Source organism: Cervus elaphus, chromosome 12 (assembly GCF_910594005.1).
Source record: "Cervus elaphus chromosome 12, mCerEla1.1, whole genome shotgun sequence".
In the NCBI taxonomy this organism is placed as follows: Eukaryota; Metazoa; Chordata; class Mammalia; order Artiodactyla; family Cervidae; genus Cervus; species Cervus elaphus.
This window is the reverse complement of record NC_057826.1, coordinates 40,431,928-40,454,636: the sequence shown is the minus strand read 5'-3', so window position 1 is coordinate 40,454,636 and position 22,709 is coordinate 40,431,928. Positions and strand designations below refer to the sequence as shown.

Below are 22,709 nucleotides of genomic sequence, written 5' to 3'. Positions count from 1 at the left end.
GAATGGGGGCTAATGAAACACAAAATAAGAAATGACAAGGCTGAGACAACATTAAACAAAAGAAATTTTATACGTCAAAAGAGGGACTTCCTTGGTGGTCCCATGGCTAAGACTCTGCACTCCCAATGCAGGAGGCAAGGGTTTGATTCCTGGTCAGAGAACTAGATCCTGTGTGCCACAACTAAAGATCCCACATGCTGCAAGTAAAACCTGGCACAGCCAAATAAATAATAAAAAAGTGCTTTGTAGAAAAGCCAGGTGCTCTCTCTTTTGTCACCAACCAAACCACAGCACACCAGCTCCATCTCCTAACCACTACAAAAACCTCATGCTAGTTTCTTTTCCCTATTCTCTCAAGCCACTTTTGGTCAATTTGGGTGGCCTTCTCCACCCTCCCAGAAAACCTCATCATGTGAATAATAAACTTTTCATACCCTCTTCTTCATATGGTATTACCAGTCTCAACTATTCAAACCAAATTTGCGGGTGGGGGTCCATCCTGTTTCTGTGGGATAGCCATGACAGAAATCCTACAGAAAATGGATTATTTCCTGCTGCTGCTGCTGCTAATTCACTTCAGTCACGTTCGATTCTGTGCAATCCCACAGACGGCAGCCCGGGAAATACAATGTATAAAAACAGATCCATTTCCACAGAAGAAATAAATTCATCAAAGAATCACTGACACATATGCATTAAGCCCAGATGTTTTACAAGAGAATTCTACCCAAGCATGAACATCAGATAGCCCATATGTTCCACAAGTTGTTCCAGAGCATGGAAAAATAAAGAAAAATGGTCTAATTCTTGTTATGAAGCAAGTGTAGCATGGATGCCTAAACCAGATAAACACAGTCCAAGAAAAAGCAACTACAGGCTAATGTCACTTTTGAATATTAATGCAAATGTAATTAATAAAAGATTAGTAAGTATAAGGCAGCACCACATTAAGAAAATAGTTCATGTCAAGTGGAATTAACTCCAGGAATGCAAAGTTGAAAATATTAGGATAATCCATTAAAATAATATATCATATTAAATCTAAGGAGAAAAAAATTATAGGACTACTTTCATAGATGCTAAAAAGTCTTAGATTCATTCCCAAAGGGGTTTATCTTTTTTTTAATTAATTAATTAATTTTTCGCTGCACTGGGTCTCCATTGATGCTTGCAGGCTTTCTCTAGTTGTGAGGAGCAGGGACTACTCGCTAATTATGGATTGTGGGCTTTAGATTGCAGGTTCAGTAGTTGTGGCGCACAGGCTTAGTTGCCCCAAGGCATGTGGAATCTTCCCTGGACCAGGGATCGAATCCAGGTCCCCTGCATTGGCAGGCAGATCCTTAACCACTGGACCACCAGGGAAGTCTCCAAAGGTGTTTATCTTAACATGATTACATATATCTCAGTCTTGAAAAAAAGAGCTAATGAGGAAATTCTAGAGACATTTCCACTGAGATCAAAAAAAGACAAAAATTTCCACTGTCTCCACATCTAATCACAGAGTACTGGAGATATAGGTAATGCAATTACACACTTCAGTTCAGTCACTCAGCCGTGTCCGACTCTTTGCGACCCCATGGACTGCAGCACGCCAGGCCTCCCTGTCCATCACCAACTCCCATAGTTTACTCAGACTCATGTTCATTGAGTCGGTGAGGCCATCCAACCGTCTCATCCTCTGTCGTCCCCTTCTCCTGCCTTCAATCTTTCCCAGCATCAGGATCTTTTCCAAGGAATCAGTTCTTCCAATCAAGTGGCCAAAGTATTGGAGTTTCAGCTTCAGCAACAGTCCTTCCAATGAATATTCAGGACTGATTTCCTTTAGAATTGACTGGTTGGATCTCCTTGCAGTCCAAGGGACTCTCAAGAGTCTTCTCCAACACCACAGTTCAAAAGCATCAGTTCTTCAACGCTCAGCTTTCTTTATGGTCCAACTCTCACATCCATACATGACTACTGGAAAAATCACAGCCTTGCCTAGATGGACCTTTGTTCATAAAGTAATGATTCTGCTTATTAATATGTTGTCTAGGTTGGTCATAGCTTTTCTTCCAAGGAGCAAGCGTTTTTTAATTTCATGGCTGCAGTCACTATCTGCAGTGATTTTGGAGCCCAGAAAAATAAAGTTTCTCACTGTTCCATTGTTTCCCCATCTATTTGCCATGAAGTGAGGGGACCAGATGCCATGATCTTAGTTTCCTGAATGCTGAATTTTAAGCCAACTTTTTCACTCTCCTCTTTCACTTTCATCAAGAGGCTCTTTAGTTCTTCTTCACTTTCTGCCATAAGGGTGGCGTCATCTGCATATCTGAGGTTATTGATATTTCTCCCGGCAATCTTGATCCAGCTTGTGATTCATCCAGCCTGGCATTTCACATGATGTACTCTGCATATAAGTTAAATAAGCAGGGTGACAATATACCACCTTGACATACTCCTTTCCCAATTTGGAACCAGTCTGTTATTCCATGTCCAATTCTAACTGTTGCTTCCTGACCTGCATACAGATTTCTCAGGAGGCAGGTAAAATGGTATTCCCAGTTTCTTGAAGAATTTTCTACAGTTTGTTGCGATCTACACAGTCAAAGGCTTTGGCGTAATCAATAAAGCAGAAGTAGATGTCTTTCTGGAATTCTCTTGCTTTTTCTATGATTCAAAGGATGTTGGCAATTTGATCATTAGACAAGAGAAATAAATTAAAAATCAAAAAAGAAGTAAAACTATCTCTACTTGGAGCTAATACAGTAGGATATCTAGAGAATCCCAGAGGATTAACGCTAAAACCAACTTAAATAATAAAAGAATTCACAAAGACAGCAGAATATAAAATAAATATCCAAACATGAATACCCTTCCTATGCAAAAACAATGACCAATTAGGACTATAATGGTAGAGCAAACCTTATTCACAGCAACGAAAAAACACTAAGTATTTAGGAATAAGCTTAACAAGAAATATGTAAAATTTATTTAGGAAAAGCTTTAAACACTCTTGCAAAAGATAAAATGGGTTCAAAGAAATGGAAAGACATCCCTTGTTCTTGGATAAAATGACCCAACATCATCAGGATAATTATTCCCAAGTTAATTTATAAATTTAATGCAATCCTCCCAAAAAATACCAACAAGCTTTTCTTATAGAGATAGACAAATTGATATAAAAATTCATGTGGAAAACTAATATGCAGAAACAGTGGGGAAAACATTTAAAAAAAGAAACACTATGAGGAAGGAGTAACCCTACCAAATATTAAAACATACTATAAAGCTTCTGTAATGAAAACAGTGAGATTTCAATATATATAGAGACAAGCAGACTTCAACAGAATAAAAGGTTCAGAAATAGATGCAAGACACAAAGTAATAAACAGTGCTAGTACAACTGGTAAAACTTTTGGAAAAGATAAAATTAGGTCCATCTCTTACACAAGAATAAACTCCAAGTGGGAAGAAGGCACTGGGAAGAAATACAAGTGAATTTCAGTATAACTCAACATAGAGAAAAGTTTCTCTAACTGTGACTCAAAATTCTGAGGCAACTTTTAAACTGACAAATTTGACTACATCAAGATTTTTAGAAACATTTACATGGCAGAAAATGTCATAATCAAAATCAAAAGAAAACTAGCAAACTAAGAGAATATATTTACAGCATATGTTACAGATATATTCTTTATATTTTTTACAAAAACTCTGAAACCATAACACTCCTAGAACAGAACATAGGCAGGATATTCTTTGACATAAATCATAGAAATATTTTTTTGAGTTTGTCTCTTAAGGCAAAAGAAATAACAGCAAAAATAAATAAATGATATCAATTAAACTTAAATGCTTTTGTACAACAAAATAAATTATCAACAAAATGAAAAAACAACCTACTCAATAGGAGAAAATATTTGCAAATGAAATGACCAATAAAGGATTATTATCCAACATATATAAACAGCTAATACAACTATATATCAAAAGATAGTCCAATTAGAAAATCAGCAAGAAAAAAAAAGAAAATCAGCAGAAAACCTGAATACATTTTTTTTTTTTTTTTCAAAAAAAGACACTCAGATGGTCACCAGGCACATGAAAAGATTGTCAACATCACTAGTCATCAGAGAAATGCAAATCAAAACCACAATGAGATAACACCTCACCCCTATCAGAATGGCTATCATCCAAAAGACACAAATGTTAGCAAGGATGTGGAATAAAAGGAATCACTGTACACTGTTGGCAGGAATGTAATTTGGCACAGACACTATGGGAAAAAGTATGTAGGCTCCTCAAAGAAACTAAAAATACAACTACCATATAATCCAGAAATTTCACTGCTGGGTATATATCCAAAGAAAATGCAAACACTAATTCAGAGAGATACATGTACTCCCAATGTTCATAACAGCATATTTACAATAACCAACATACAGAAACAACCGAAGTATCCATTAATAGATGAATATGATGGATATATATATACACACACACAGAGTGGAATATTACTCAGAAAAAGAACAAAAATCTGCCATTTGCAACAATGTGGATAGACATAGAGAATATTATGCTTAGTGAAATAAGTCAGAGAAAGACAAATATGTTATCACTTACAAGTGGAATTTAAAAAGTAAAACAAATAAATGTATATAACAAAGTATAAACAGACTCACAGATATAGAGAACAAGTAAGTGATTACCAATGGGGAGAAGGAAGCAAGGAGGAGCAAGATAGGGCCATGGGATTAAGAGATATAAACTACTAAGTATAAAATAGATAAGCAACAAGGATCTATTGTATAGCAAAGAGAAATATAGCTGATCATTTTGTAATAACATTAAATGGAATATAATCTATAAAAATATTGAATCACTATGTTGTACACCTAAAACTAATATAACATTGTAAATCAACTACAATTTTAAAAACTCAAAAACTGAAGTGAAAAATGAACAAAAACCTGATAGAAAAATGTGCAAAAGAACAGAAAATCCATACTAAGAGTAGTTCATAAATGAACCTTAAGCACATGAAATTAGAGACATGCAAATTAAAACTACACCAAGATACTATAAGACTCGTGAAGATTAAAAAGTAACAACACACTGTTGGTGAGCTTCTGTGGAAAGAGGTACTGGGTTGGGAATCCAAACCACGACAACACATTTGAAGGGGAATTGGGCAAAACTTTGTATCTAACAAAAATACACTGGCACTAAATTTTACCCAACCAGCCTATGTGAAAAATTTACCCTAACGGTATTCTCCAGCAATATGAAAATACATATTCATGAGATTATTCATTACAAAATTGTTGTAATTGCAAAACAATAGAAACAACCTGCATGTATGCGTGCTAATGCTTCTGACAAGTCCGACTTTTCGCAATCCCATGGACTACAGCCCACCACGCTACTCTGTCCAAGGAATTGTCCAGGCAAGAACACTGCAACGGGTTGCCATTTCTTCCTCCAGAGGATCTTCCCGACCCAGAGATTGAATTTACGTCTTTTACATCTCCTGCATTGACAGGCAGGTTCTTTACCACTAGCGCCACCTGGAATGATAGGGTATGGTCTATTTACAAAATGAAGTAATATGAAACTATTAAAAAAGAATATAGCTTCTAGAAATTTTTATCAAGTGATTGTCATAAAATTTTGTTATAAGAAAGAAGCAAAGTGAAGCACTGAGATGGCCTAGAAGCATTAACATCCCAGTAGCAACGAGCATCCCTAGTGTTTAGATCTTGGTTTCAAAAGAAACCAGGACTCTTTGAAGAAATAATTCCACAGCTGGAGCAGACAGGGTATACTACAATCCTGGAACATATTGTTGTGGCAGAAAGTAAAGTGTTCACAATGACAGTAACATGTCAGAAGGACACAGGAGCCAACAGAAATAAGTTCCCAAACTGAGGAGTTAAAATTCCCCATCCCTGCTCAACTCTGACAGAATAGAGAAACAGAAAAGAGAAACATAAAAAGTAGCTGGAAATAATCCCCTTAACAAGGCCGAGAAAAGACTATGTGTTAGTCCTGTAAGACCTTTAAAAAATATTTTTTTTCATAAATGGTTCTAATAGAAGTGCTGGAAAGCCTTCCCATCCAATTCTGTGAATAGTATAACCCTTACACCAACATGAATAGCCCCCCAAAGCAAACTATAAGCTACTCTCACTTGTTAAAATGATATAAAAAAATCTAAATAAAATATTGGTCAATTTAATCCAAATAATATATGTGACCAGAGCTTATTCCAGGAATATGAAGTAGCAATATGAACTATGTTGATGAAATGTACTATTCTAACATAATAAAAAGGGGAAAAAAACTCTATAACTCCATGATCTTCCCAAAATAAGCAGATATATATGTATGTATATATATAGGGCTTCCCTGATAGCTCAGTTGGTAAAGAAACTGCCTGCAATGCAAGAAGCCCCGGTTCGATTCCTGGGTCGGGAAGATCCCTTGAAGAAGGGATAGCTCCATGATCTTCTCAAAATATGCAGATATATATATATATATATATATATATATACACACACACACACACACACATATACATACATGTATGTATATATAGGGCTTCCCTGATAGCTCAGTTGGTAAAGAATCCACCTCAATGCAGGAGACCCTGGTTCAATTCCTGGGTTGGGAAGACCCCCTGGAGAAGGGATAGGCTACCCATTCCAGTATTACTGGGCTTCCCTTGTGGTTCAGCTGGTAGAGAATCCACCTGCAATGTGGGAGACCTGGGTTCAATCCCTGGGTTGGGAAGATCCCCTGGAGAAGGGAAAGGCTACCCACTCCAGTATAATTCAATAGACATTCCCGAGTTTTTAACAAAAGTTTAAATTTAAAAGAAAATAGCTCCTGACATACTAGAAAAAAAGAAAATGTCCTTAATTTAATCAAGGCTACTTGCCAGAAATAGCAAACATCACATATTTGATGACAAAAATATTAGAAGCTTTCCCATTAAAATCAAAAATAAAGACAAGGATACTACCATTCGACACTGTAACACACTACATAAAATATAAAATGTCTACACAACAAAAACATAAAGTCAAAGGAAAAAGGCTAAACTGGGAATAATATACCTAACACATAAAACATCATATGGGTTTATTCAAAAATATTCATTCAAAACATACATACATACATACATAGTTTCTAAAAACTAACTAGAATCAGACAATCTAATAACATCTTTTTGGGGGGTGGCAGGACCATTTGGCAGCAACTATTAAAATTTTATTTTTATTTTTTGAAACAATCAAAATTTTAAATGTTTATTACCTTTGACCTAGATTCCATTTTCATGAATGAGCTTAAGGAAACATAAAAAATGCTTAAGGATAAACGTATAAAGATTTTTATTGCAGCAATGCAGCAATATTTGTGAGTGAAAAATTGGAAACTTCAATGTATACTCTAATAATTGAGTGGTTAAAATAATCACATTAGTACTATGAAATAGTCATTAAAAATAAAATGTATCTTTATGGAGTGATATATCAGAATCTCTAAGAAATATTAAGTGGAAAAAAAGTAAATTACAGAAAACCAAATTTGATTCTACTTATATGAATATAATACAATTTTTATAAAAATGTTAACAATAATATTATAAAGACACAATGATACCAAAAGGATACAATAATATTACAAGGAAACAAAACAAACCAAACTTCTAAGAAGGGAAGTAAGAATTGGCAGTAAGGATAAGAATCAGATTATGGGAAAAAGAATTGTAGGGTTTTCAGGCTTTACTGACTATACTTTTAAAAAATTCAAATCTTTCATATTAAGAACGTGTTTATACAGTACCATTAATCATAGAGCCAAAAGGTGAAAGCAACCGAAATGCCATCAATTGATGAATGGACAAACAAAATGTCTTATGTCAATACAATAGAATATTATTCAATCATAAAAAGGAATGACATATTGATAATATGTTACATGGTTGAACCTTGAAACATTGTATTAAGTGAAAGTCACACACATACACAAAAACATATTATCTGATTCCATTTATTTGAAAGGTCTAGAATAAGCAAATCTACAAAGAGTACATTAGAATTTGCTTAGGGCTTGCAGGTATCAAGGAAGTGAAAGCTTAACAGATGCAGAGTTCTTTGTGGGGGGTGAGGATGGGAATGTTCTAAGTTTGATTATGGTTATGGTTGCACAATCCTGTGAATATACCAAAAATGATTTAATTGTAAATTCTAAACAATTGAACTGTATAGTATGCGAATTATGTATCAATAAAGCTGTTACCAAAAAGCAATAATAATCTAACAATTTAAAATGTAATCTCATGGGACTTCCCTTGTGGTCTAGTGGTTAAGAATCCACCTTCCAATACTGGGGATGCGGGTTCAATCTCTGATGAGGGAACTGGGATCTCACATACTATGGGGCAACTAAACCTGTGTACCACAACTAAGAAGCAAGCATAAAAATAAATAATAAAATGAAAACTTAAAAAAACTAAAAAAAAAAGTTTTAATAAAACTTAATCCCAAAGAGAAGGAAAAGAGAAGAGAATGCACAGAAACTTAGATCAGTAGTTCATTTTATCAGGAGTGAATTCAGTTAAATCTAGATAGTACATCTATAAACTGATCTATTTAGAACAGTGGTTCTAAATGCAAAGAAATGCTAAGAATGAAAAATTAGAACAGTGGGATCTGAAGTACAGAAAGCAAGCAAGATTGGGACACAGACAAAGAAATTAGAGTTTCTATTTCTATTTGATTTTTAAAAATGAATAAAAAAGAACTTAAGTTTACTAAAATCTATGACGTGGTTGACTAGTCCCTTTACTCAGAAGGTCATGTGTCCTGTGAAGCTGAAAAGGCATTGCCAACTAAAATTGACACCTGCCATCTACCTCTATAAGGATTAAAATGCAAGCCGCTGTGACCATTGACCTTCAACATACCCTGAAAGGAGTTCAAGGTGGAGATCAGGAATGAGGCACTTGATGCTCTGGGGAAAACCAGCAGAACAGGCCTTCAGATATATATTTTCAGAAGAAGATTTTATGAGTCCAGTTCTTGCATCTCCTCATATTTAGAAAAGCATTAACATCCTTCATGGTGACATCTGCTCCTTGTGACTAGCAGTAACCTTCATGAGACTAGCAGCAACTTTCTGCAAAATAATGTTTGCTTGATAGCAAGTAGTCCACTTCACCAAAAGCACACACATACTGACCTTCTGCCCTACCTCTTCAGAGCAGTTTCTAAGAGTTCTCTGAAATGCTGCCTCCCAGGCTATCGTCCTCATTGTGCCCCAAATAAAACTTAACTCACAACTCTCATGTTGTTTGTTTTTCCAGTTGACAGTATCCTGAAGAAAGAGCAGAAGTTCCAAAAAAGGACAATCTGATAATGGGGCACTCCTGCATGTTTTTCCCCTTCAGCATATTGCAACATATAACCAGTTAGGTGGGTTTGTAGATATACTATCTAGACTTAACTGGACTCACTCCTGATAAAATGATTAAGTGGCTCAAACATTGCTTGAAGTTAAATAATTATATTAAATGAAAAACAAGAAAATGGCAAAGTGCACCCTTACCAGACTACTGTATGACCTCTTCTATAGCTAGCACAGAATACTAATATTAACAATAAATGTCTGCTGCATAAACAACTGGGCTTCCCAGGTGGTACCAGTGGTAAAGAGCCCACCTGCCAATGAAGGAGACATAAGAGACGCAGGTTGGATCCCTAGGTCAGGAAGATCCCCTGGAGGAGGGCATGGCAATCCACTCCAGTATTCTTGCCTGGAGAATCCAATGGACAAAGGAGCCGGACAGGGTACAGTCCACGGGGTCGCAGAGTCAGACACGACTGAAGCAACTTAGCACACATGCATGCATGGATACTGTAAAGGTCTTTTAAGGCAAGAAACAACTCAAAGGAAATTTAGTAAATAGTTCTTCACTTTTAGTACATGTTACCATCCCCCTTCTCACAGGGTAACTATAGAAATATCAAGCATTATGACTAAAATGGTATAAAATGGAAACACAGAATAATATATGACACTTGTAACTCATCCAAGGCTGTGCTAGTCTCCAGAATCAAAAATTATGTATCTTTTCCATAACTAAAGCCCCACTCTTTGATGTTTCAAGGGTGAAAAAGCATTTTCACGTTTCAGTATGCTGTAATATTGTTAACTGTCACATGACAGTCATAAACCAGGAAGTAGGGAAAACTTTAGGGCTTAATTATAGAGAAAAAATTAACAGGGAACAAATACTAAAAATTAGAAACAACAAAAGGGGAGCAAAGCCAACCTTAGAAAAGCTATAGAGCTAATACCCAGCAGGTGGAGATTTCATTCTATGAGATTTCTGTCCTATGTCAGAAACAAGTATTTCCATTAAGTATTTGCAAGATGACCTCAAATGAAAATATCCCCCAGAGAGTATCACTTAAGCTGATAATTATTCTGTAGCTAGGTACTGGCAGCAGATTAATTCCCTAAGGGAAGGTGCATAGGTTTCATGATTTGTTTAGAAGGATGCAGAGACCAAGGGGGTTTTTTGGTTTGGGGGTCATTTTCCTGTTTTTGTTTTGGCTGTATTTGATTGCTTTCAATATTTTAAAAGGGGGACTTTAAAAAGCATTGGCAAGCAAAACAAAGAGAGAAGAGATTCAAAATTAATTTGGGTTTTTCTGCTTAAGCCCAGCAGAAAACGTCCCACCCTTCTGCAAGGGAAAGAAGGATCTGCATGGATGAAGCAAGACACACACCCCTTGGTAGTGAATAAGGTTGGACAGACTTTGCGGCGCGATCTTCTTGCAATCCCAGCCAAGTGACCTTGTAACATCCCAAGGATTCTGTCTGCTCCTGGAAGAGCCGAAAGCCCCGACAGCCTCTACATCTATCCAACCCAAGCGATCCCAAAGCGCGGGCATCTCCTCTCCCCCACCTGGGATGTTCCGCCACAAGGACTCGACGCACGGCAGGGCCCTCCGTAGCCATATTTTGCTAATCCTTCTTTATCCTGCAGTTTCAACCGGCGAAGCAAGACTTCCGAGGTAATCACGGGACATCTGCAGCAGGAGCCCTTTCTTCCGGGAGACACCGGCATTCACCCCGCGGAAATCCTGCCTCTTCGCTGAGGTGGCTGCTTCCAGTCGGCCCCTCCCGTGGCTCCTCCTCCCTGGGCTCTGGGGCTCGGAGCCTTCCCGACAACTGTCAGGTATTGCGGCCTTGCTGCTCTGAGCGCCGGGGACCCGGGGACCCAGGGCGCACTGGAGCCCCTGAGCCCAGCACAGCTAAGGAGGTTTTCTTTCTGCATCCTGGGCATAAGTCTGAGCACAGAAATATAACTTGGCACCTCAGTTTGCTTTTTATATTATTATTGTTAGAGGGTCTTTTTTTTTCTTTAATGCCCAGCAGCAACTCCCCCCAAATAACACTAAAATATTTACTTACTGCTTCTTAAATAGATTACTTCAAAAATTAGACTATCAAATTGATACGGAGCTTGACTTAAACACATTTGCATTTATTTCCAGAATAAAGGCACTGGTGGGCCTTCACAAAACATAAGTAATAATGAAAAGAAGAAAATACATATCTTTCCAACTGCCAGATACTCTTAGCCTCCAGTTCAACACCTTGCTTTTTCAGTTACCTAGAGACATCTCAGATACTCTATCTCAAGAAGCACACCACCCCCATCCACCTCATCACTTTTATCATATTACTGCTTTCTTTCCTTCCTTGTTCTCACAAGTTCTGCATATTTATGGTCTGTCTCACCACTTTCACCATCACTACCACTAGAAGGTAAACAACTTGAAGGTAGGAAGTATGAATTCCCAGCACCTAGAACAGTACTTGGGAGACTGGTTTTCCAATCAACAAATAAGATGAGCTGAATGAATGACTGAAAGGTAAAATGACTTGCCTTTAAGGTTGCACTGTTAATTGGTAGCAAAACTTGAATTAAACTCCAAGTCTATTAACGCTCTAGTGTAGTCTGTATACCCCAGACACATTCACCAATTTGCCATTCCTGAACTTCTATATGTGTGTGTTAGGGAAGGGTAAAAGGGAAATGAAGGCTGAAGTATGAATTGACAGTGTCAACAGCTAGCTAAAAGGACTGCACCCCCCCTGGTACATCCCTGAGTTGTTACTGTAAATGAAACATCATAGAAATGTTGGTCTGGTCTTAGAGTTATTCTCTCACTATTATTTCAGTCCCTCCTTATCACTTTGAAATGAAGCAGTTATATCTCTTTTTTTGAACCCCAATAAATCCCAATAGGATGGTTATTATGGTTTTCTCTTGAGTAAGGGGAAACATCACTGTCATCTCTGTAAATAGGTTTGAATGTGGAAAGACCCTAAGTTGAGAAAAAATGTAAAATTCTTAGGAACATCAGTAAATATGGAAAAGGAAAGTATGTCAGATATATTTCTAACACATTTTCTATGGTCATTGAAAATTAAGTAAATTTTGAAGTTCTGAAAATACTTTGTTTTAAAAATTGCCCCAAACAAGCTCATTTTATATGCTTTGTTTGTTCTCACAACTTGCAGGATCTTAGTTCCTGGATCAAGGATTGAACCTCAAACCTGGCCCCGCAGTGAAAGCACCATAAAGGAAATCCCTGACAGTCCTGTGGTTAGGACTCAGCGCTTTCACTACTGGGGCCTGGGTTCAGGATTCAGTCTCTGATTAGGAACTGAGATCCTGCAAGTTGCACAGTGTGGCAAAAAGAAAGAAAGAGAAAGAAAATATTGACTATCGATACTCTGGCTCATAAAAGAATATTTTCTATTAAATGTGTATTTGATGGTCAAATATTAACTTTGATAAATGAAACATGATGGCAAATTATTAGGCAAATCTTGAATACATTTCTATTGCAGTCTCAGCAAAACTGATACAGACTAGAAAGCACCTTTTAGAGCAACTAGTAAAACTCCCTTTTTTGAAATGATGGCCCCAAAGTGAAAGAGTAAAGGCTGGAATCACAACTGGTTGATTTTGATCAACCAGTCTTGCAGGTCCCAGACTCCTACCCCAGCCTACTCTGAATGTGTGACCTCTGGTGAGACCCTGAGACCTTACTGAAGTATGCTTTAAAAAATTACTGAGACAATTAGTAATTTTTGTCCCCAAATTAAAGTGTATACATTGTAATTTTAATAAAACATTGCTCTTAAAATAACTTATTTTCAAACAACCAAAGAACTCCAAATAGAAACCAAAAACCAAAATTAACATTACTTTCTTATACTATCTTCCTTATGCCAGGCTTCCTGATACGTAAGTAAGCACTTTACATATTATTATTCTCTTTAAATCTTCCCAACAACCTTATGAAGTGAAAAAATATTGTTCTTTTTTCAATTTTAAGATATTCCTTTGGTTCTTATTAGACCTATCTGATAAATGTTTAATGTCTAAATTTTACAGAATTTTTATTTTCACAAATCATGAACCTCTCAGCTCTTTATTTTTTGCACGTGGTGTGCTCAAGTTGCTTCAGTCATGTCTGACTCTTTGTGACCCCATGGACTGTAGATTGTCAGGCTCCTCTGTTCTTGGGATTTTTCAAGCAAGAACACTGGAGTGGGTTGCAACCATTTCCTCCTCCAGGGGATCTTCCCGACCCAGGGATGGAACCTGCCTCTCCTGCAACTCCTGCACTGCAGGCAGAATCTTTACTGCTGAGCCACCTGGAAAGCCCTTTTACATGTGGCCACACTTACAATAAGGTTTAAGGTCTAAATTATAAACTAACATAGGAATAAGGATAGAGAAGAAAGACTGGGGGTAGAGAAGAGGTAGGTACAGATTCTGAAAAGTAGGAAAAATCTGAAGGAAATAGGGGAAAGCTCTGTTTTAAAAGAAGTCAAAAGGAATAAACAGGAATCTCTGAAATCTGAAGTCAATTGTTAAAAAGTAGAAGTTTGATAGTCCCCAAAATTAAAAGGAGGTTGTATGGAGAATAGCAAAGGGAATACAGCTACAGCATTCCATGCACAAATTATTTGTCAATTGTCAGTTGAAGATTGTGCTGCTTTAGCTGACAGGGGAATCACAGAAGGATTAACGCAAAACATACTGAAAGAACTTGCTGATTTCAGTAAAGAAAAGAAACAAAAACAATCTTTGAATTATAGTATAATTGTGTCAGCTCCCTACTTGGCCTCCACACATACCTCTTGCTGAAAAGTGCATTCAAGGACTTCCCTGGCAGTGCAGTGGTTTAAGACTCCATGTTTTGACTGCAGGGTGTATGGGTTCCATCTCTGGTCGGGGAACAAAGATTCTGCATGTGGCATGGCCAGGAAAAAAAAAAAAAAGTGTGTTCATGGCACAAAACTAGGGAGGTACGGTCACCATTTTGGGTGAGAATAAAAATGAATGGGCTTTAGAGATACGAAAATGGCAGATAACATTGCTAAGTTTGTGTAACTGCATTTAGCAAGAGACATTTTTCGAAAGCCATTGTTAAAAAAAGAAAGCTCCTATCATGCCTGCGTGCATGCTTAGTTGTTCATTCTCTTTTCGACGTTATGGACTGAACTGTAGCCTGCAAGTTTCTTCTGTTCATGGGATTTTCCAGGCAAGGTTACTGGAGTGGGTTGCCATTATCCTCCTGCAGGGGATCTTCCTGACCCCAGGGATCAAACCTGCATCTCCTGCATTGGCAGGCAGATTCTTTACCACTGAGCCACCTGGGAAGCCCCTCCTATCATGTCTATAAGGTGGAAATTTAATGAGATCATGCAAAGTGTACTTATCAGAGGTCCCCTCAAGAAACAGTGGTTGTTAAATGTCAGCAGAATTAACATTTTGAAAAGCCACTTAGGTTAGTTGGTAAAATCAAGAGATATGCTCCAACAATAGATAGTCAGCAATTTGCCTTTGAAGGAGAGAAAGTTCCTTCCCTGAGTAAAGTATATAATTTAACCACAGCTGAATTGCATGACATAATGTTATACTCTTTACTCCCCCAATCGATTTCTGGATCCATTTTTACCCTTCTCTACCCTCCTGGAAGCTGATCTCTAAGGATGGTACCTGGGCTTCTTTACCTCTGGCTTCTGGTTGGGATTGGTCACTAGCAGGATATTAGAAGATAGTAAACAGAGAAATTGAGATACCTACCACTCCCCCTCTCCACTACAAACACACATAAATTCACCTACTCCATCTCACCTTTGCCATAGTTATGGCAGTAGCTGTGTTTCCCTATAACCACAGCTGCTGTTGGAGGGTCCATCTTCCAGGACTCCCACTCCTGCTGGGCTCTGGTAAAACTATTTCTTCCCTCTGCCCCTTTAAGCCTTCAGGAAATGAGATTTCCAGCCAGTTGCTAGTCCCTGTGTGTTTCACCATCCTGTGGGTTCCCTCAGCCTTATCCCCTCTCTGTAAATACTTCTTTCAGTAAACGCTTTTCAGTTACTGCCCCACCTTCTCTCCAGTATACCATGAGTTTCCTGTCCAGGTTTGACTAATACAGAAGGAGTCCTCCACTTTTCTGCCCTTTTAACATACAGTGTTCAGCTTAAGTAAATGTAGTTTAAAAAAAAAAAAATCCTTTAGACAATTAGTCTGGAAGCACTCCAAATCATGAGCCTGTCTGGGGTAACCATATGTCTCAATCTAGCAGTGAGGAGTCATGAATGCTAGAATATACTTAAACACATCATACTTTCACTGAGAATGCTGAGTGTCAGGCAATTCAGAAATAAGTAAGATATTTATGTCCTCAAGGAGCTTTCAGTTTAATAAAGAATAAATACAAAATAATCATAATATAGGATTACATTAAATTATCAAAAACATACTTTTAAGGGGTCAAATTCTGTTGGGAATCAAATGGTCTATTGCCTTTGATAAAATGCCAAGACAATTCAATAAAGGATTTTTTTTTGGACAAATAATGCTGGAATAATTTGATAACCATATGCAGAAAAAAATAAACCTCTACATTTCCTTCACAGTATATACAAAAATTAAACTTGAACTAGGTCATAGATCTGAATGTACAAGTTTAAACTACATAAAACTTCCAGAAGAAAACATAAAAGAATATCTTAGTACACCTGAGTGTGGCGAATAATCCTTAAATACAACAAAAAGCATAAAGAACACTTACAACTCAATAGAAGCAAGACAAAAACAGGTACAAATGAACTTATTTACCAAACAGAAGTAGAGTCACAGATGGAGAAAACAAACTTACGGTTACCAGGGAATGCGTGGGGGAATAAACTGAGAGATTAGGACTGACATACACACACTATTATATATAAAATAAATAACTAGTAAGAATGTAGCACAGGAAACTACTTAATACTCTGTGACGGCCTATATGGGACAAGAATCTAAGAAGAAAAAAGTGGATTCATGTATATATATAACTGATTCACTTTGCTGTACACCAGGAACTAACATGACAATTGTAAATCAATTACAAAAAACTATATTCCAATAAAAAAAAATAAAATACAAAAGAAACATTTTAAAAAATGGGCAAAAGGACTGAGGAGATATCAATACTTCACCAAAGAAAAACTGATGGCAAATAAGCACACGAAAAGATATTCAACATTAGTCACTAAGGAATGCAATTCAAAACCACAATTATACTCCTGCCAGAGTGGCTAAAATTAAGACACTGACTCCACTATGTGTTGACAAGTATGTGGTACAAGTAACAATCTTATACAATGCTGGTGGATAATCAAAATGGCAAAAACAGTTGTGAAAACAATTTGAGAGTTTCTTAAAAAGTTAAACATAGACATATTTGTAATCCAATCATCCCACCACTAGGTGTGTACCTGCATTCATATCTATGGCTGCACAACAATTTTACCACAAACTTAGCAGTACAAAATAATACAGACTGCTTATCCACAGTTTCTGTGGTTCAGAAGTCAGGGAAGAACATAGCTGGGTCATCTGCTTTAGGGTCTCACAAAGTCTTATCTAAGGCTCAACTGGGGAAGTTTTCATTTCCAAGATCACATGGTTGCTAGATGCTTTTTTAAAAAATTATTTATTCATTATTTTATTTTTGGCTGTGCTGGTTGGTTGTTGCTTTGTGCAGGCTTTCTCTAGTTGTGGTGTGGCTGCCTCTCGTGGTGGTGGCTTGTCTTGTTATGGAACACTGGCCTAGTTGCTCCATGGCATATGGGATTCTCCTAGATCAGGGATTGAACCTGTGTCCCTGAACTGGCAGGTGGATTCTTATCCACTGCGCCACCAGGGAAGTCCCGCTAGCAGCTTTAATTCCATGTGCATCATCAGACTAAAAGTCAGTGTCTTGCTGACCATTGACCAGGTAACCATCCTCAGCTTCTTGCCACATGGTCTTTTACAACATGGTCAATGCTTTCTCAAAGTCAGCAAAGGAGACAGTCTCTCCTCAACAAGATGAGTTTATAATCTAGTGTAATGTAATCATATACACATAATCATGTACATCACCTTTGCTCTATCTTAATGGTTAGGAACAAGTCACATTTATTTGTCAATTATAACTCAATAAAGCTGGGGGGGGGGGTACAAAGCAAGTCACAGATCCCACCTGCATTCAAAGTGAAAGGGACTACACAAGCACATGTAACTTAAGAGTCTGTCTACAACATTACTCAAGAAAAGTGAAACATGTCCACACAAAAACTTGGACACAAATGTTCTGTATACAAATAGCTCTAATTATTTACATAAGCCAAAAACTGAGACAAGAAAACCCTCAAATATCCATCAATAGGGACTGACTTCCTGGTGGTCCGGTGGCTAAGACTCTTGTGTTTCCACTGCAGGGGGCACAGGTTCAATCCCTGGTCAGAGATCTAAGATCTAACATGACACACAGCATGGCAAAAAAAAAAAAATTCCACAAGTGAATACATAACCTGTGATATATCCATATAAGGGAAACCTCAGGAACAGAAAGAAACAACCAGTTGATAGATGCAACAACATGGATGAATCACAAAATAATTATAATGAGTGAAATAAGTCAGGCAAAAGAGAATACATATTACATGATTCATTTAAACAAAATTCCAGAAAATTATTAATCTATAGTGACAAAAAGTAGATCAGTGGTTACATGGAAAAACGGAAGGGAGGAGGAGACAATCGATAATCAAGGGGCAATAAGGAAACTTTTGCAGTAATAAATAGTATCTTCATTATCTTGGTTGTAATGATGGTTTCACAAGTATATGTGCATGTCAAAATCATCAAACTGTGCATTTAATTGTGTACAGTTTCAGTTCAGTTCAGTCACTCAGTCATGTCCAACTCTTTGCGACCTCATGGACTGCAGCACGCCAGGCCTCCCTGTCCATCACCAACTCCCAGAGTTTACTCAAACTCAAGTCCATTGAGTCAGGGATGCCATCCAAGCATCTCGTCCTCTGTCATCCCCTTCTCCTCCTGCCAATCTTCCCCAGCATCAGGGTCTTTTCCAATGAGTCAGTTCTTCGCATCAGGTGACGAAAGTATTGGAGTTTCAGATTCAACATCAGTCCTTCCAATGAATATTCAGGATTGATTTCCTTTAGGATGGACTGGTTGGACCTCCTTGCACTCCAAGGGACTCTCAAGAGTCTTCTCCAACACCACAGTTCAAAAGGATTAATTCTTCAGCACTTATCTTTCTTTATAGTCCAACTTTCACATCCATACATGACTACTGGAAAAACTCACAGCCTTGACTAAACAGACCTTTGTTGACAAAGTAATGTCTCTGCTTTTTAATATGCTAAGTTGGTCTAGTTGCTGTCCATCTTTTCTTCCAAGGAGTAAGCGTCTTTTAGTTTCATGGCTGCAGTCACCATCAGCAGTGATTTTGGAGCCCCCAAAAATAAAGTCTGTCATTGCTTCCACTGTTTCCCCATCTATTTGCCATGAAGTGATGGGACTAGATGCCATGATCTTAGTTTTCTGAATGCTGAGTTTTAAGCCAACTTTTTCACTCTCCTCTTTCACTTTCATCAAGAGGCTCTTTAGTTCTTCTTCACTTTCTGCCATAAGGGTGGCGTCATCTGCATATCTGAGGTTATTGATATTTCTCCTGGCAATCTTGATTCCAGCTTGTGCTTCATTCAGCCCAGCGTTTCTCATGATGTACTCTGCATATAAGTTAAATAAGCAGGGTGACAATATACAGCCTTGATGTACTCCTTTTCCTATTTGGAACCAGTCTGTTGTTCCATGTCCAGTTCTAACTGTTGCTTCCTGACCTGAATACAGATTTCTCAAGAGGCAGGTCAGGTAATCTGGTATTCCAATCTCTTTCAGAATTTTCCACTGTTTGTGGTGATCCACACAGTCAAAGGCTTTGGCATAATCAATAAAGCAGAAATAGATATTTTTCTGGAACTCTCTTGCCTTTTCAATGATCCAGCGGATGTTGGCAATTAGATATCTGGTTCCTCTGCCTTTTCTAAAACCAGCTTGAACATCTGGAAGTTCACAGTTCACGTACTGTTGAGGCCTGGCTTGGAGAATATTAAGCATTACTTTACTAGTGTGTGAGAGGAGTGCAACTGTGCAGTAGTTGGAGCATTCTTTGGCATTGCCTTTCTTTGGGATCAGAATGAAAACTGACCTTTTCCAGGCCTGTGGTCACTGCTGAGTTTTCCCAATTTACTGGCAAGTTGAGTGCAGCACTTTCACAGCATCACCTTTTAGGATTTGAAATAGCTCAACTGCAATTCCATCACCTCCACTAGCTTAGTTCGTAGTGATACTTCCTAAGGCCCACTTGACTTCACATTCCAAGATGTCTGCCTCTAGGTGAGTGATCACACCATTGTGATTATCTCGGTCATGAAGATCTCTTTTGTACAGTTCTTCTGTGTATTCTTGCCACCTCTTCTTAACATCTTCTGCTTCTGTTAGGTCTCTACCATTTCTGTCCTTTATTTTGCCCATCTTGGCATGAAATGTTCCCTTGGTATCTCTAATTTTCTTGAAGAGATCTCTAGTCTTTCCCATTCTATTGTTTTCCTCTATTTCTTTGCACTGATCACTGAGGAAGGCTTTCTTATCCCTCCTTGCTATTCTTTGGAACTCTGCATTCAAATGGGTATATCTTTCCTTTTCTCCTTTGCTTTTCACTTTTCTTTTCACAGCTATTTGTTAGGCCTCCTCAGACAGCCATTTTGCTTTTTCACATTTCTTTTTCTGGGAGATGGTCTTGATCCCTGCCTCTTGTACAATGCCACGAACCTCCACCCATAATTCATCAGGCACTCTATCAGATTTAATCTATCAGATCTAGTCCCTTAAATCTGTTTCTCACTTCCACTGTATAATCATAAGGGATTTGATTTAGGTCATTCCTGAATGGTATACTGGTTTTCCCTACTTTCTTCAATTTAAGTCTGAACTTGGCAATAGGATTTCAGGATCTGAGCCACAATCAGATCCTGGTCTTATTTTTTGCTGACTGTATAGAGCTTCTCCATCTTTGGCGGCAAAGAATATAATCAATCTGATTTTAGTATTGACCATCTGGTGATGTCCATGTGTAGAGTCTTCTCCGGTGTTGTTGGAAGAGGGTGTTTGCTATGACCAGTGCTTTCTCTTGGCAGAACTCTATTAGCCTTGCCCTGCTTCATTCTGTACACCAAGGCCAAATTTGCTTGTTACTCCAGGTGTTTCTTGACTTCCTACTTTTGCATTCCAGTCCCCCATAATGAAAAGGATATCTTTTTTGGATGTTAGTTCTAGAAGGTCTTGTAGGTCTTCACAGAACAGTTCAACTTCAGCTTCTTCAGCATTACTGGTCGGGGCATAGACTTGGATTACCGTGATATTAAATGGTTTGCCTTTGAAATGAACAGAGGTCATTCTGCTGTTTTTGACATTGCATCCAAGTACTGCATTTTGGACACTTTTGTTGACTATGATGGCTCCTCCATTTCTTCGAAGGGATTCCTGCCCACAGTAGTAGATACAATGGTCATCTGAATTAAATTTACCCATTCCAGTCCATTTTAGTTTGCTGATTCCTAAAGTGTCAATGTTCACTCTTGCCTTTTCCTGTTTGACCACTTCCAATTTGCCTTGATTCATTGACCTAACATTCCAGGTTCCTATGCAATATTGCTCTTCACAGCATTGGACCTTGCTTCCATCACCAGTCACATCCACAATTGGGTGTTGTTTTGGCTTTGGCTCCATCTCTTCATTCTTTCTGGAGTTATTTCTCCACTGATCTCCAGTAGCGTATACTGACCTGGGGAGTTCATCTTTCAGTGTCCTATCACTTTGCCTTCTCATACTGATCATGGGGTTCTCAAGGCAAGAAGACTGATGTGGTTTGCCATTCCCTTCTCCAGTGGACCACATTTTGTCCAAACTCTCTACCATAACCCATCTGTCTTTGGTGGCCTTACACAGCATGGCTCAAAGTTTCAGTTTATGGCTCATAGTGTATAGTTTAATGTACCTCAATAAAGCTGATAAATTATACCTCAAACAGCTTTTAAAAAAATATTTTTTAAACACAGGAACCACTTTGTATAAAGGCACCAGATCAGATCAATAAACTGTTAAAAATTTTTTAATGATTTACTATTGGGGCTTCCCTGGTGGCTCAACTGGTAAAGAATCTTCCTGCAATGCAGGAAACTCGGATTTGATCCCTGGGTTGGAAAGGTCCCGTGGAGAAGGGAATGGCAACCCACTCCAGTATTTTTGCCTTAATAATTCCATGGACAGAGGAGCCTGGCAGGCTGCAGTCCATGGTGTCACAAAGAAGTTGACATGACTGAGTGACTTCCACTTTTTACTTTACCGCTGAATAAAATTAATGTCAAGAAAAAGAGAATAGCTTAACTGTACAAAGTATTTAGGATAGGATATGTGAATGAAGTGATATTTAAATGAAGTTTTGAAGACAGAAAAAGATTTTGATGTGTAGACATATATATAAGGGCATTGCCTGCATAGAAAGATTGACATGTTTATTTCTACAACAAATATTCATTTGCATTGTGTACCCAAGCAGTGAGCTAAACACTGTGAAAACCTTTTCAACTACTCTCAGCAAATTTCCAGACTAAGTGTGTGAAATTTGGAGGCCAAGAATATGACACTCAAAATGTGGCTGCACTTTTCCTAGTGCTCCTAGTCACTAACTTCTTGAATAATTTTTCCACATTGTAGAAGTAAGGAATTATATTAAAAGGCACCAAAATATATAAATAAATTCAATGTAAATAAACATGCAGTTTTATTACATATTCATACGCACATGATTAATAGATCATTTCAGAATTACTATACTGACTTAAAAATGCAAAACTATGTAGCTGATTACTCTGAGCAAAAAAAGTTCTTAATCACCTTGAGATTCTTTTTTCTCTTCTGAAGAAGTATGTGTTACAGATAGAGTAATCATGTGATTTATTGTACAGACTTTTGAGAGTGATGGATGCTGATCATTTTTATTCTGGGACAATAGGACTAGGCTATTCTAGACAAAATAGGATATATAGTTAAAACTTACAGGGAGATTGTTTTATTTTAAGGCTACAAGAACAGATTCTTGCGTTCTACTCCAGACCTACTGAATTAGAATCTCTGGTGTAGGATTTGAAAAGTTGTAATTAATTTCCATGCTTAGGAAGCCTTAGAGACTGAAGTGATACAAGGCTCTTCCAATTCTAAAAGT

General features: G+C 37.7%; 1 protein-coding gene across 8 annotated transcripts in view; it reads right to left on the bottom strand.

The window, feature by feature from the left end:
* Window positions 1-22,709, bottom strand: part of GALK2 (galactokinase 2) — a 141,068-nt gene that overhangs the window by 116,675 nt on the left and 1,684 nt on the right. The window contains exon 1 of one of the 8 annotated variants that reach the window (XM_043920915.1): window positions 10,958-11,161. The exons of 3 other annotated variants lie outside the window; for them this stretch is intronic. In XM_043920915.1, the coding sequence (XP_043776850.1) occupies window positions 10,958-11,010 (53 nt within the window). In that variant the 5' untranslated portion in view covers window positions 11,011-11,161. Of the gene's footprint in view, window positions 1-5,330; window positions 5,425-8,950; window positions 8,971-10,957; window positions 11,162-22,709 lie in introns of those variants that run through there. 4 more of the 8 variants (XM_043920920.1, XM_043920918.1, XM_043920922.1 and 1 more) reach the window with 4 other exon arrangements.